The sequence below is a fragment of the Amblyomma maculatum genome, chromosome 1, assembly GCF_055883805.1.
Source record: "Amblyomma maculatum isolate TAMU_Amacu chromosome 1, ASM5588380v1, whole genome shotgun sequence".
Taxonomy (NCBI): domain Eukaryota; kingdom Metazoa; phylum Arthropoda; class Arachnida; order Ixodida; family Ixodidae; genus Amblyomma; species Amblyomma maculatum.
The window spans coordinates 390,366,367-390,381,378 of NC_139344.1; the positions used below are offsets into that span (position 1 = coordinate 390,366,367).

Here is a 15,012-nt window from a genome sequence, read left to right on the forward strand (position 1 = left end):
GAAGGAGCCCTGCTAAGTTTGTCGCGCGAAGGAATTTTTGTAAATATTAAAGCCATATCGAACCTTCTGGCTGGCGCTGTACAGCCTGGGCTGCCTTTCAGCGATTGAAATGCACCACTACCACCATTGTGATCATCATCATCATCATCATCATCATCATCATCGTCATCATCATCATCATCATCATCATCATCAATTTTCTTTGTACTCAGCTCCGCACCGCCTTTGCTGCCGCGTCTTGGTCGCTACGCGCGTTGCATATCCATCTTTTCGTGGTGTTGTGTAATGGTGTGCGCGGTGTGCGGCAGGCTTCCTCGAGCAAGCGAGGCGGGATAACTTGTGAGGCGAGTTGGTTTGAATAAGCTATGGTTTCAGCGCAACAGACGGCGCACGGCAAGGAAGGCACAACACAGCGTTGTTTTGTGTCTTTGTTGTGTCTCGCCTGTAGCCATGGAAGGTAGGCAGTACAATGTTAGCAGTGTTTATGAGACAGCAGTTCAAAATCGGTAGCTTTTGATTTCCGGAGGGAAGTTTGGAGCCCTGCTACTGATATTGCGATGTTCTGAACTGCGTGAGAAAGGTTTCCTTGGCGGCACATCTGTGGTTATTTTGCAGTGGTGACAGTGTCTAGTCCGGGTTGTAGAGTCTGCTCTCTGAGCCAGAAAGAACTGAACTTGGTCTAAATTTAGCTTTTTAGAGGACTAATTGCTTCTCGGTAAGCATTGCTTTCTGGAAGCCATTACAACTCTCTCTGAGTCCGACAGCAGAGGAACGGTTGTCAATCACCGTAAGTGCAGTTGCTGCCAGTCTACCCATTTTCGTTGGACTATATATAGAGCGTGTAGTTCTGTGCGTTTAGTTCTCGTAGCCACGCGACTCACCTCCGTCCATTGTTCGCACGGTCTTCTCCTGCGAGGCAGGCCCGGAGCCGGCGCTGTTGTAGGCCCTCAGCACGAGGCCGTACTCGGTGCCCCTCTGTAGGCCCCCGAGCAGGTACTCGTGGCTGGCGTTGTTGGGCGATGCCTCGACGCGCCGGTACGAGAAGGGCGACTCCGAGTCGCGAGGCCGATAGCCGATGTAGTAGCCCAGGAGGTGGCCGTTCCAGTGCTCGCGGGGAGGAGCCTGCGGACGTGGTGGAGAAATGCGATTGAGGCAGAGTTTCATTTTTTGCAGAACTCAGTTGCAACTGAGGTTGCCAGTGCACTGGGCGTATTCAGTGAGCACCTATATCGGGTATTTACAATATCGACAGCATATTTCGGAACAGCGCGTCCTGAACACCCTGTGAATGGAGAGTATAGACGCCATCTGCAGAGATCAAGCACCGCTCAAGCAGACATGTCCGCTGCGGATTCAGATCTGTTATACCTCCCGAAGACATCGGACAGGACAAAAAGTGGAGGCGGTCATAGAAATTGGTTGGAGTCTTGCCGCGTGCCGAGTACGTACATTACGGTTAGAGTGATCATCTTTAAACGGGCCCGAAACAAGTTGGAAGCACAGGGAGTAGCGCAGTGCGTAACTATTTCAACAACGTGAGCGAAGCCAGCAATAGCTGGGCTATACATATATTTGTCTTTTTTTTTTATGCGTTTTCATTGCACTATTTCGTGTTGCAAGTGTTTGAGCTGAGTACCGTCGTAGACATCGTCACGCGCATTGATTCATAGTAAGGATGCATTCTTGATCGCGTTTGCTTCGATCAGAACGATATTGTCTGCAACCCGATACGGTGGCTCAGTGGTTAGGGAATTCGACCACTGAGTCGGGCTGCCCGGGTTCGACCGCACCCGCGGCGGCCTCGTCTTGGTAGGGGCGAAACGCAAGGCCCCCGTGTGCTGTGCTGTGTCAGTGCACGTTAAGGAACCCAAGTTGTCGAAATTATCCGGCTATGAAGGCTACGGCGTCCCGCATAGCCGCAGTCTATTTTGAGACGTTATCCGGACCCCATAAACCAAACCGTTATTGCCTGGGTAGGAACACCAGTTGTGGTTTTAGCTGATACGAAATTAGTATAACTTGCGGATAACATTGATATTTATTTAATTTATCTTCGCCACTATATACGACGAGGAAGCGTGGAGATTTGTCAGATTTTCTTAGGAGATATGCGGTTCAGACTGAGCGCATAGGACACAATGTTTTTGCTGGCGGGGTGGTGTGAATGAGTATGGGCTCTTAAGCGGTGACCGCATGAGGCGGTGTTCCTTGACGATACGTCGCGCGATGACATTGCCGCCTGTCGTTGCTGCGCTCTCAGCCGGCGCCGCGCCGCTTGTAGCCTAGGATTGTTATGTCGTGCGGTTAACGCTTTAATATCCAGGTCCCAGGAGCAGACCACCGAAAGAGCCAACAATATGTCGAGGCTGTATCCGCAGTCAGTGCCTTTCTTCCTTCCTTTGGCGGTGGTCTAGTGTCGTTTAAGTCATAAGCAAAATTCTTGCTTACTTATTCATGTCCTGATTGCGCTCTTTCTGTTTCGACGGCTAGCTCCTTTATATCATCGCTACTACTAATCGTTGAAGTGCCTTATCGTTTCAATTAATTTTGTTATGATAGTCTAGTGCCATTGCCGCGCCATCACCAGTGTTCTTGTTTACTTATCCATGACCTCGTCTCGTACTATTTCTTACTGTTTCGGCGGATAGCTCCTCCTTGTCATATCTCTAGTACTATTTGTTGATGTACTATATCAGCTCCCGCCTCGAAAAAAAAAAAAAAAACCCACAGACCTGTGCCAAAAATACGACAAAATATTCTGTAGTTCGGTCGTAAACGTCACAATTTTCTGTAATTTTGTAGTACTTTCTTATAGGTCTGCAGTTCTTTCTGTCGTATTTTTCTGTAGTCTGTAGTTCTGTAGTACTTTTCTGCCGTAAATACAGAAATTTCTGTTGTTATAACTGGTTCACTGTCAAAAATTGCACAGAAAATCTGTAGCTTTTTCGACTGGGCTGGACCAAAATTCCGAAGTATGCTGAACTACACAGACTTCTTGTGTTTGAAAACGGTGCCTAGTCTCGTTCGTGTGATCGCTATACAGTGAGTGATCCTCAACCCGAGGTATAAAACGAACACAATATGCAGAGGTTTACCTTCCACGATATGTAAACGGTTGACGGACCCTTCATCTCAACCAGGATGTCGACAGGTGCTGCTTCTGGCTCTGAGAGAGAAAGAAAGAAAAAAAAAATGACGGAAGATTTAGCGTGATTAGGAAATCTCACAAATTAAAGATCATTAGGTCTCTGTGCCACCTCCAACGATCTCTGTTACTGAAACCGAGTTTCTCAAATTTCTGATACCATCTAATTTTTGGCGCATGCAATTACGAATCTGTACCGCCTGGCCATTGCCAATCCCCCATGTGGTTATATGTGCGCCATATTTATGAGGGCAAAAACATTTGCGGATTAGCCTATTAGGTTCACTCTGTATTACTTCGGGCTTCACTTCGGTTTCGGCTCGAGGCTCGATTGTCAAGGTCAAGCTGGCTTCAGACAAAAATTGGCGAAATCGGCGATTGCGAACTTTACTGGTAATGCACTGTACAGTTTTAGTACCGCTTAAGGTACCGTAAGAGGTTAATGCGATTTGCGCTGCGTCTGGACCCACTGCGAACGGACGGAGATTGATGAAGACGACGACATGAAAAGTGCACTGCGATATACCGATAGTTAAACACGCGGGATGCTCGGCGGCGGTGATGACGTAGTGGCCTACAATGCAGTGGCCAGCGAAGACGATTTGCTCTCGCTACCGCGGATTCGAAAGTCTCTCGGAGACGTAGAGTGTTTTGGTTTACTTTAGCCTCGGCTATTGCCTACCAACTGCGACCTCTCAGAGGCCGAGGACCGGAGAAATATTTTGGTCGTAAGTACCTGGCAATTGACGCCTCTAAGGAATGGACAAACAAACATCGGCGAAATCGGCGAATACGGACTCTAGTGCTAGCATATTTTAAAGAACTATATTTCCTCTTTGTTCCGTCAGAAATGGAGGAAGATGACGCTGACACGTCGTAAGCTCAAGAATAACTTGAATAATGATGGGCTGTCTGCGATATATTGTTTTGTATGAATCAGGTCCCGCGCAGCTGCGCGTTGAGTGCAGATTTACTCGAAACCAGGTGGTCAATGTTGTACTTTGTGGTGTATTTCGGAGCTCTTCGTCACTCTCACTCATCCTAGTAGACCTAAATTAAATCGCCCCCATCGTATTGACGAGTCGAACTCGTGCTGTAAAGTAAAAAGCTTTCGTGCTTGACACCGTATACCTTCTTCCCCGGTGTGGAATACGACTGTTCGCGAGGGCTCTCCGCGGCCGATGACGTTCTCGGCGACCAGGTTGAGCACGTAAGCGGTTCCCGGGAGCAGGTCGCGAACCATGGTCCACGTCGTCGAGCCGATCACCTCCAGCTCCTGAAGCCTGTGTGCCGTGCCTGCACAAACGGGAGAGACCAAAGGAGTCATGCCCACAGGCACAAAAGAAATCCAACGCTTCTGGGTAAATATTTAGAAAAACAACATCATTACAGACAGAGGTGTCTTGACACATGAGTAGTAATCATTATCAGCACGATCTAGGCATACCAAGCAAATACAAACAAACAAACAGATAATTACTTGCAGGACAAACAGAAAGGCTGTTCATTCATTCATTCATTCATTCATTCATTCATTTAGCGCACTTAAGGGCATTAACGTTGGGAGGGGGCGGCACAGACTTCGCGCACACAATGGCGTTATGTATATATATATATATATATATATATACTACTGTACCTGTACTACAAGGGAGCTGCCTCCTTGTATAGTGGGCCTGTTTTGTGCTGGTGTTGTAACGGTCGCGGTTTATCATCGCGAGTTTTATTTTGCTGCTCAATATTGATCACATGCGCCTTACTCTAGCCAGTAAACACATTCACCGAAACCACGTCTCGCTATACCAGGAAGGCGGAGCCCGGTATTCCTGAGGCCGCTCAAGCAAGTCTGGAAGCAGCACACTATATTGCCTATACAGCCGGCATCCTCGCAAAATGCAGGCACTGCACTTGCAAGGGGGCCGCCACTCACCAAACACCACGCAAGTGAAGGGGACGATGAGACCTCGCTTCTACCACCCTTGTCCCGTTACACATATGCGATACAACTAGGTGCCAGCCCGACGATTTATCACCTTTTGTGAGAGTGTCTGCTGCAGTAAATCTGCACACCGAATGTACAGGATAGGATCCTGACCCGGAGCTCCGCTCGCGCCAACGACTCCCTTATATATCATTGTGCGACTTAATATTGCTCGCCTACGGCGTCCACCGCCGCATGTGACCTTTCCTCCCCTACTCGCCCACCAAGAATCTAGACCACCGAGCCATCCTGATTCGATTGAAGGGATTCAATCAACGAACGCTTTTATGTTCATACCTTCCCCTCGTGCCACTGTACAGACGATTAGGCCATTCTCAATAAAAATGGCTGGAAGGAGCATGTCTTTACACACTTCTTTGGTCTGCATCTGTTGTCCTTGCGCGCTTTGTTTGCGTCATGAGGCATGCTGCTTTGTCATGTGCCACGTATTAATGAGTTCTTTCACTGTGAAGCACGGTCGAAGTTGTTGGCGATACTTCCAGCATGCCTATTAGGGTAGAGAGACGGCGCTAGTTGTCTCTTTCTTTTTCTTGAATATCGAATGCAGATTTTCAGCGCAGAAAGTAGTTTGAGAGGAGACGCATAAAGGGCAAGCGCTGAATATGTGTTTCCTCCCAAGTCCCGTTACTTTCCGCGCTGATAATGTGCATTCGATCTTCAAGCATATGTGTGAGCAAGTAGACACACGGAAGTGCCGAGGTTTGATGGCATCATTTCTACTTAGACAGATGGATGATGACAAGCTAGTGGCCCTACAATGACTCAACGCTGCTGGTATGCGTGAGCTATTTGGAGCTGTTCTTCCTGGAGGCATTTTTGTTCCTTGCGTTAATCTTTCAAACAGGTGCAGCAGTCGTTGACGTCCGCTATCAAGGGAGGAGGCAGCCTAGCGCGGCAGGTTCGAGATACGGATGTGCGCGGCTGAGATTCGTCACCGCGCGATGAGATTGTCATCCCTAACGAAGGCCGTCAAAATTCCTTGCGTAGCGAGCCCCGTCGCCGGAGGAAGCGTCGTGGGGTCACTGACTGTCTCGGTTTGTATACGAGGCCTAAAGGAAGCGACGAGAGCGGGCCCGCGATTATTTCCGACTGCGCTGCGGAGGGGCACTGCCGACAAAGACAGCGGCCTGTTGCCCCTCACGGAAAGTGGGGGGTGGACGCCTCCTTCTCGACTATATTTTCTCTGGTGCTGCTGCTGCTGCTTGTTTTTGCTATCAGCTCCCGCCCTCTGCATGAAGCCAAAGAGGAACCAAAGTGGGGGACTTTGTCGCCGTTGCCCAGTTGAAGCAATCTAAATGTCTTTTTTTATCTGGAAGTCTATATAGCCATAGTGTTTGATAAGGGTGATACTTCTTGGGCGGTTGTGCCCCCCCCCCCCCCCCCTCCTTACCCCATTTTCCTTCCTTCGGGAAGAAATAAACTAGGGAGAACAACGGCCTATCTTTGGACACTCGTGTGGCGGCGCAAGCAAAGGCGACGAAGAGTCTCTCTCTTCTGTGGCCTGCACGTGAAGGGGAGATTAACGGCAGCAGCCGGGTCTGGTGTTTATGTTGAACCAATGGCGCACGTGAGGGCTGCGGCGATTTTTCTGGCAACAATGGGTGTTGCTGTCCGCCATATGCGCGCCGTGCGGGAGCCCCTGAAGAACTCTACTGTAAAGGGCGCTGCGTGCGGCTCAGCGGGTACCTTAACGTCAGACTCTACTCGTATATATCAGCGGTGTGCTTCTTGTGGGTCCCGCACTGTTGTCGGGCGCTTTTTCTGCGCGCTTCCCTTTTTCAGTTTGACATACTGCAGGATGTTGCCACCGGCTGCTTGTCGTAGCAGTACGTAAACATTGTTCCCGAAGGCAAAAGAAAAACGAAGGACAATTAGGTAACCTCGGCTTGTCTATAAACGACATAAGTAAAACTCACAGTTTTTCGACAAATTTTCGAAATCTAGTTTTTTGAGATTTCAGGCGCAAATTTGGTAAATGTTGCTTGGAGGCGGTCAGCAGTACTTTATAGTTACTGGCCCGTAGAAAAAGACATAAGTAATGCGCGTGCTGTTGTCTAAAACGCAGCGACTTCGCAAATTCGATAGTTTCTGGTCCCCACTTTCTCTTCTACTGTCATTGCCTTTGTTTTCACGCGTGACGTCTATGTCGTGTACTTTCTCGTAAAGCCATGCCAAACCATGCTGATGAAGCGCAGCTGCGATATATGGACAGTTCGTGCTGCTGGCTTCGTGACTGGGATCAAGCTTTGCCCAGCCAGCTTACCCGAAGTTATCAAAACACTAGCAGCACGTTGGCTAGCCTATCGCCTACACTAAGTTTCACTAGCTGTTCGCAGCTTGGGTGAGTGTCGTGCACGCCGTCCTGATTGGCTCATATAACCTTCATCGTCCGTACTGCTGCAAACAGCTTGTGAACCGTAGTGTATATAGCGTATGCCCGAGCTGCGCACATACCGTGGTCCCTCCAGTACTGGATGATGTACTTCGATATGGGGCTGTTTCCGCTGTACGACGGAGACCACGACACGCTGGCCGACCGGCTCCAGACGTCTTTGAGGCGCACGTCTTGTGGCGGGCCCGGTACCTCTAGGCAATAAAAGAACCGAAATGAGACACTTACCTGTCGCGTGTTAAACTTGTGAATGGTGCTTCTGCATGCATACGCACTAATGATTAGTATGATGACAGAACCCCAACAGCAAGATAGATTGCACTGTTTATCATTTGTGCAGAGCGCCCTAGCATAAATTTCATTTGATAGTCTCACACGCAGTTAATAGGCTGTTGGTAGGTTGTTGGTAGGTTGTTGGTAGGCTCTTGGTATATAGGCTGTCTGTGGACTGCTTAAGAAATTTTTTAAGCGCGGTTATAACACAGCTTGTTCTCGGACTACTGGGACAGAGTGTTGATGACCGCAGCCGTGGCCTAGTGGCTACAGCGCCGGTCTCGGCTGCGGGAGATGGTTAGTTGGAAACCCACTGCCGGACAACCACCGGTAAAAATGGGTACAGGCATCCCCCTGCCTGGCGCTCGGCCTCTCTAGGGGTGTGCGATTGGGAGAAGCTCCGTAAACTCCGCTGCGCCCTTGGTGGGCCAAACCTAGTTTCTGTACATGGTGTCCTTGATGTTCATAGACAGACATGGAGGAGTCGCGCGATGGAACCAGTGCTTCGGTTGCGTTTCCTTGACGTTCGCAGACATCCTTGGAGGAGTTAAACAGCAGCAAACCATGTCTGCTTATGCTTAATCAAGCTTCCGCTAAGTAATCTAGGTTATCTGTATGAGTCCAACCTGGCTTGGCAACATAACATAACCAAGCAAAGCAAAGCTTTCGCTTGTATAACCGGGCTTAACCGAGCTAAGCCGCAGTCATTTTTTATGCACATTTGCGCGTAGCCGCATCTGCATCCACAGTGCAGGGGTGGCCTGGATAACGATCCGAATCCAAGCCCACCTAGATAATAATAAAGTGCGCCATTGTATAAACATACAGGCGTATACTGAGTACATGGCTATGCATACTATAAATAGATGTCTGCCATGTAGGAGCATGTATATCCCATATTATATTTAGGTGAACATTGAGGAAGAGGGAGATGAAAAGGAAGATGTGTAGATAGAAGGAAGATAGCCTCGACGATTAGGGCTCAACTCTCGCTCTTATATATGTAAGAGCTTCTCTATGAAGAAGAGCGGCGGAAAACGCGCAATAACTCGTCTCCACTAATACGTTTATGCGTCAGTGGCACCTCTCGTGTTCCGCGGGTTGTATGGAGATTTAAAGAAGAAACCATACACCTGACAGACACGAGTAATACAGTCACACAAGCTGTAGAGTAGTCTTCGTCACTTGTTTTGCTCGCGCTCAGTAAGTGGGTAGAGAGGGGGTGGTGCAGTCGCATTCGTCTACGCTCACGTGTTTTTGAGTAGGCCCCATGAAGGTGCACTGAATGGCACACTTTTGTAACATAGTTGAGCGTGCTCTACAGAATGGTGCGATTCGCGAGAAGAGAGGTGCACCTTGAACGATGAGCTTGACCTTCCTGTCGTCCTTGCCGTACTTGTTCTGCGTGTGGCAGGTGTAGAGGGCTCCATCGCTGCGATCTGTGTCCCGGATCACCAGCTCGGAGAGCAGGCCGTCAGGGGTCAGGGTTTCGAACACCTCGTATCTGCGAGGGCAAGTGCGGCGCTGATTGAACTCGATTCGAGTCCAGTCGGCCATGGAAAGAACGTAAAAAACATCACGCACGTAAATAAGCTGGTGATGTAATGAGACATTTTCGCGCGCGTTTCATAATCGCCCGTCTATATGATTGCCGTAGTCAGAGGATAAGAAAGAAAGGTGATAACTTTTTTTTTTTTGTCGGTGACAAGAAAAGAAAAGCTTCCTTCATTCTTGAAGTCTTGATTGTTTGTGGTCATCAGATCGACCCTACGTGTCACATTCCGCTCTTGTCACGAGTGTCTTAACAAAACCACTAGACATTTTCATGGCTTGTGGAAAGGAGGAGGAGGGAGTTTTATGACAGGCTAGCACTAATTCCTATTGAAAAGGGGTGTTTACTTCCCTAAGGCCCGTTCTTCTGGCAAGCCCGAGTTAAATCAGACACTCCAGTAACGGGGTTTCGAAAGAGTAAAACAAGGAGAGTTGATGGCAGTGTTGCGCGTATAAATTTTGCTCAGTATCTGATGTCTGGACAGTTGGGACTGTGAAGTATGTAGCGCCAGCCGAAGTTGGAGATCATTAATAGGGTCAGGAGGGTGTTTTAACAGTGCGAAGGACGTGCTGGTTCCGTGTTGAGTGACGCGCTCGGCTGGGGTGAGATTTCGTGGGTTTCCCTAATGTCCTTACAGACTTCGGCTCTTTGCTGTTTGTATGTTGCAGCGTCTTCCCGTGACGTTAGGGTTGGCCACGGAATCGAGGGCGCCCGGTAATTTATTTCGCGGGAACGTTGATGAGTCAGTTCAATTAATTTCCTTCGATCCCAGCATGACCAGGTATGCAACGCAGGGTCATTGTAATGCTCGGATTGCGGTTAGGGGGTTCTAATAAAATGTTATGTAGGTTGGGCTTCACCAGCGGACGTTGTATGTCGCATATGGCTTTACTGGCGCCGGATAGGCGATTGTATTGGAGCTTTAGTGTTTAATGAATAGAGCGGTGTGGACGACGATTAGCGCGGACTGGTGTGCTGAGAAAACATCAGCCGCCGAGAGAAAAGAAATGGAGGTATTAGCGACACGGAGCGCTCTGCTGCCTCGCTGTTATTTTTGTTTTGTACTATCAGAGCCTGCAATGATTATAAAGCAGCCATTTGTAACACATTTATCTGACACTGATGCAGTAACGGATGACACACGGCTCACATCTCGTGCACGAATGCGTGAGGACAGATAGTGACGATAAAGCGAGCGAAGTTGTTGGATGATTCCTGCAGGTTTCAGTGTTTGGTCTTAGTGTGTTGAAGAAGTCATCAAAACCAAGAACACGTAGCAGTGGTGTTACAACTAGGGTTGGGCGGCTGGGTTTAATTTGTGGGAAAAGAAGAATGCTTCGCCGCTCGTAGTGCGCTTTAAAGGTGAATGCGGGGAAGGCGAGGTTACCGAGCGCTGGTCCTTTTGTCCAATTTGACGCTGCCCTTGGACCAGGCGATGGAGAGCGGCTGGTCCCCCGTGGCCTGGCACTTCATCCGTGTCACCTCGGTCCGCCGGGTGGTCACCACCGTCGACTTCTCCTCGAAGCGGGCAGGCACTGCGTCCGGGTTAGCGGGAGAAGAGAAAATGGCTTATTATCTCTGTTCACTCATTACAGCATGACGAGAAAAGAAAGACTGAAGAGTCTTTGTTGACCCTCTAGAGATGAGATGGACGAGCTTCTACTTAGCCATGTCTTGACAGCGTTTCTCGTTGTGCCGCAGTCGTATTCTGATAGCACGTATCTTCGTCTGAAAGAATCGGAGGGGTGTTGTTGGATACCCCTCCCTGCCTAGGCTGAGTAAATGTGTGCCGCTGCTTGGCATGACACCCACAGCAACATCACCGTTTGCTTATGACCAGCAAATCTCTTGTTTTCTTCTACCGGTATATTGCACTGAAGGTGCGGGCAAGCATGCCCTCGCGTGCTTGTGCACGTGTCTTTGTGCACGTGTCTTTGAGTGGCACAGCAGAAATCAGCTGCAAAGTAAACGCTTGTGTTAGCTGCAGCGGTACACATATGCAAATAGGCATGCGTATTTGCAACTGAGTGCCGAAACGGTGTGTGACTTCGCGAAATTCGTAACGCCCCTATCATGCTCCGCCAAAGGCGTCGGCGTGAGCTTTTCAGTTCCGCATTAACTATCGCCGTTTTTCTCCATCGCGGCAACATCTGCGCGCCAGGCTTCTTCTGTGACAGAATTGCTGAAACTGTTGAGCGATCACTTAAAAAATGTGCGTTTGCGCAAGCGGGGCGGAGAAGAAGGAGCACGGCAACACAGAGACGGAGCAAATAAGCGCTCGTTTATTGTCGCTCTTCCGCAGTAATGAGCGTCTCGGATTCGCTTCCCGCTGCTTGGGGCAGCGATCTGTCACCACCTTACCATTGAGCGTGAGCCTGACTCGGTTGGTGATGGCTTCGCCGACGCCGTTGTCGGCCTCGCACAGGTAAACACCGGCGTCGCTGGGCCGCACGCTGCGCAGCACGAGGACGCTGCTCGGATCGAGCGTCAGAGACTGGCTCGCTTCCAACCGGGCCCGATTCCCATCTGCAATGGGAGAAAGGCGAGTGGTTCGAGAAGTCGGCCTAGTCAGTTAACGTGCGTGCGTGCGTGTGTGCGTGTGTGAGCGTCGCGAGATAAGGAGCGAGACCGGCTGAGCGCGGACGTCGGGTGCCCGTGCGTGTGTTTAAAGCCGCATTCATCGTCGCTTGTCTAGAGTATCCGGTTTTCGAGCAGTAATTCGTGCTGGTACGCAGCTGAGGGTCAGATGAGGTTCGCGGCTTGTTATTGCTCGCCTGATTGGTGTAGGTGCTTCATAGCCTCCGCGAAGGAAATAAACCTTCACAAAAGAGCGCCCTAATTCGCTTTTCGCTCAGAAACATCCCTGCTGAGAAAGCATATCGCACACCAAAATATGTCTGGACGCTTCATTTCTTTTGCGCTAGAATACAGAGGGGAATGAGAGCAGAGGAGGTCCCCAAGTTGGGCTGTCGCGAGCTATATGGGCGGGAATATATAGCGCTCCGGATAAATTACCCAAGATAGACAGGTTAGATCAAAAAGAATAAAGTGTGCTGTCGAGGGTGATGGCGGCTATTAATGTGTGGCTGGAGCAGACATCCATCTGTGTGCTATTTGTTGAGGCGCGAAAAAGCACGGAAATGCAATTGGCACGTATATGCGCGGTACCACACGAATTAGCTAGACCATCGCACACATTATTTGTGAAGTTGCGCTGTTCTTTAACTTCACCGGAAGTGCTGTTTGCACGTACAGGGTCGTCCACTTCTAGCTAGAACACGGTCACTGCTTTTAAAGCAACATTGTATCTGATGCAGGCAGATATCGATGCAAAGCGGTGCAAGCGCACAGAGACACGGATGTGCTGCTTCACATGGCCAGCCACTTTAGATTACTGCGTGGCCGGGTCGGATGCAATGACACCTTGAAAGCAGTGACCGTGTTATAGCTAGAAGTGGACGAGGCTGTACATATGGTTTGATATTGAATTCTTCATTCGTGCCTCGATTAATGCAGCTTTCAGTCTTCATTTTCATTTTCCATTTGCACGAAGAATTTGTATATGTTCGTACACTAGTGACCTTTTCTTTGTCAACAATAATTTCGAGGCTACTTGATGCCTAGGAGTTAGCGCAGATCGAGAAACAGTATCGTGGCTCTTTCTTGGCCCACTTACTGTCCTGGCTGGCGAAATCTTTACCAGAAACTACTGCGCGGTTTTACAGGACGGCATGAACAGGATCGTGCCAGTTGCGCCGCGGAATAAATTACTGTATCTCGAAATTGGGTGCTCTAGTTTTCGAGGTCCAACCCATTTCATTTCATTTTACACTCGCAGTGTTTACTGTTCACGAGCAAGTGCACTGCACACGAGATAGGCATCAGCAATCGGACATGCAAGTCATACGATCAAACAGCTCTAATGTAATGTGGAACATCAGAGAGATAGATCTTAGCCAATCCCCGCAGCGAGAAGGTTAATGAACTGTCATATTGGTTACACGATAGTCGGAAAGAAACTCTGTATTATCTGGTGCGTACCTGTCAACTTGCTCCAGGTCACCCTGGGAGCCGGGTGGCCGGCCACGGGGCAGGAAAGCTTGGCCTCGCTGCCAAGCAAGGCTGACACGTCGGAAGGCACTCGCAGCCACCGCGGAGGTGCTGTGAGAGAGAGATTTTGCACTTTTTTGTTGTTGCTGGATATCGAGTATGGTCACATAGACGTCGGTATCGTGAGAGCACCGCATATATGTAGGCTTAAGTGAAATGCCCAACTAATGACGAAGCCGCATAAATATTTCTATGTGAGCAAATAAGGTAGGGCGGGGATTGATTAACAAACTCATGTGCGTTCGTTCTTTTTGTGAAGTGTTTAGGCGCGGAGAAAGCGTTCCGTTTTGCATGTTACTTTTGACAGACCGACCACATTTGAGGGCAGGGGCTGTGACTCTTGCGTTGTGCAGAGCGATTAGGAACGGTTCATGGTCAGTGGAGAAGTTACATATTGCCGTTCGTGGCCCTTATCTTTAATCAGCGTTCTCGTTGCTTTTTACGCGTTGAAACCTGCGGTCGAAATAGGGAACTTGCGATCTACTTGCACACTGCTGGATGTATTGAGATGCCATGAACAGTTTTAGACCGTGATAACTTGCTCCTAACTTGTGCAAGCACTGATCAAACTTTATTATTATTTTTTTTTTCATGTGAAGAATCTAAAGTGTGTGTATGCCATTTCGGTGGATTATACATATGTGGTTTCTTGCAAACAAAAGAACTTGTTAATTGATAACCTTGTGCTAAGAAATTATAAGCACTGGTTTATATCTGAGATTCCCATGATCACAAATCAGTTTCAAATTGATCAAATCAAGCCGACACAGAAGAAATTGCAATTGCTCCATCGTCTCTTCGTCTGTGTCTGCCTTCATCGTGCATGTGCAGCGTACGTTATGATGTGGCTTCAATTTTGCGTGTAGAAACTCACCTCTGACCTCGAGCTTGACCGAGTAGCTGTCGCTGCCCTGCAGGTTCTTTGCGAAGCAGGTGTAGTTCCCCACATCGGCAGCTGACACGGACAAGACTTGGAGCACCGAGAATCTCTCGGACGTGGTCACCTTCACGTTGTCACCGCTGACGGTGTTCCCGTCCTTCAACCACGTGAAGTACACCGGGAGTGCCCCTTTCGAGATCGCGCAAAAAACTTGCGCGGAAGCGCCTTCGGATAGGTCAGTCGGGAAACTGAACGGGGTCACCACGGGTGCCTCTGAAACGTACAGATTTAGTCATTAGCCTAGCCATGCAAAACAACGCATGTGAGAGGATGCCGACAAGTGGGATGAGTTGTGATATGCCACAATTTTAGTCGTCGCGAAATTTTTCTCCCGTGTTCATGATCAGCCCGCAAGGGAGTAAGCTTCGGCTGAGGATGTGCTTTTCACAATCAAGGGCTGTGAATAGGATGTGTAGATTTTATTTGGCTGTCTAAGGGTGGTACAACCAGCAAATATTTCCGAATTGTTCAAGCAAGAAATCAAAGGCAAGATTAAAGGCAAGACAGCCGGAACAGCCTTCGAGTTGTAATTTGACATTTTTCCTCAGCATCTGCTGTTTACATTCACCGTCCTGAAAAATTGAGACCTGCATATGTG

The 15,012-nt window shown here is 49.0% G+C and overlaps 2 protein-coding genes across 10 annotated transcripts in view; one reads left to right on the forward strand and one right to left on the reverse strand.

Annotated features, from left to right (window-relative positions):
- The window catches only part of LOC146208515 (uncharacterized), a 333,102-nt gene that overhangs the window by 81,499 nt on the left and 236,591 nt on the right, over positions 1–15,012 (forward strand). The gene's annotated exons all lie outside the window — the stretch shown is intronic.
- LOC146208516 (cell adhesion molecule Dscam1-like) overlaps positions 1–15,012 on the reverse strand; it is a 47,575-nt gene that overhangs the window by 12,940 nt on the left and 19,623 nt on the right. For 2 of the 3 annotated variants that reach the window (XM_084594398.1, XM_084594385.1), the window contains 6 exons: positions 10,752–10,899; positions 9,168–9,316; positions 7,602–7,733; positions 4,277–4,441; positions 3,096–3,166; positions 882–1,122 (listed from right to left, as the gene is read on the reverse strand). In XM_084594398.1, the coding sequence (XP_084450524.1) occupies positions 882–1,122; positions 3,096–3,166; positions 4,277–4,441; positions 7,602–7,733; positions 9,168–9,316; positions 10,752–10,837 (844 nt within the window). In that variant the 5' untranslated portion in view covers positions 10,838–10,899. Of the gene's footprint in view, positions 1–881; positions 1,123–3,095; positions 3,167–4,276; positions 4,442–7,601; positions 7,734–9,167; positions 9,317–10,751; positions 10,900–11,725; positions 11,891–13,405; positions 13,526–14,348; positions 14,628–15,012 lie in introns of all 3 variants that reach the window. The other variant, XM_084594391.1, reaches the window with a different exon arrangement.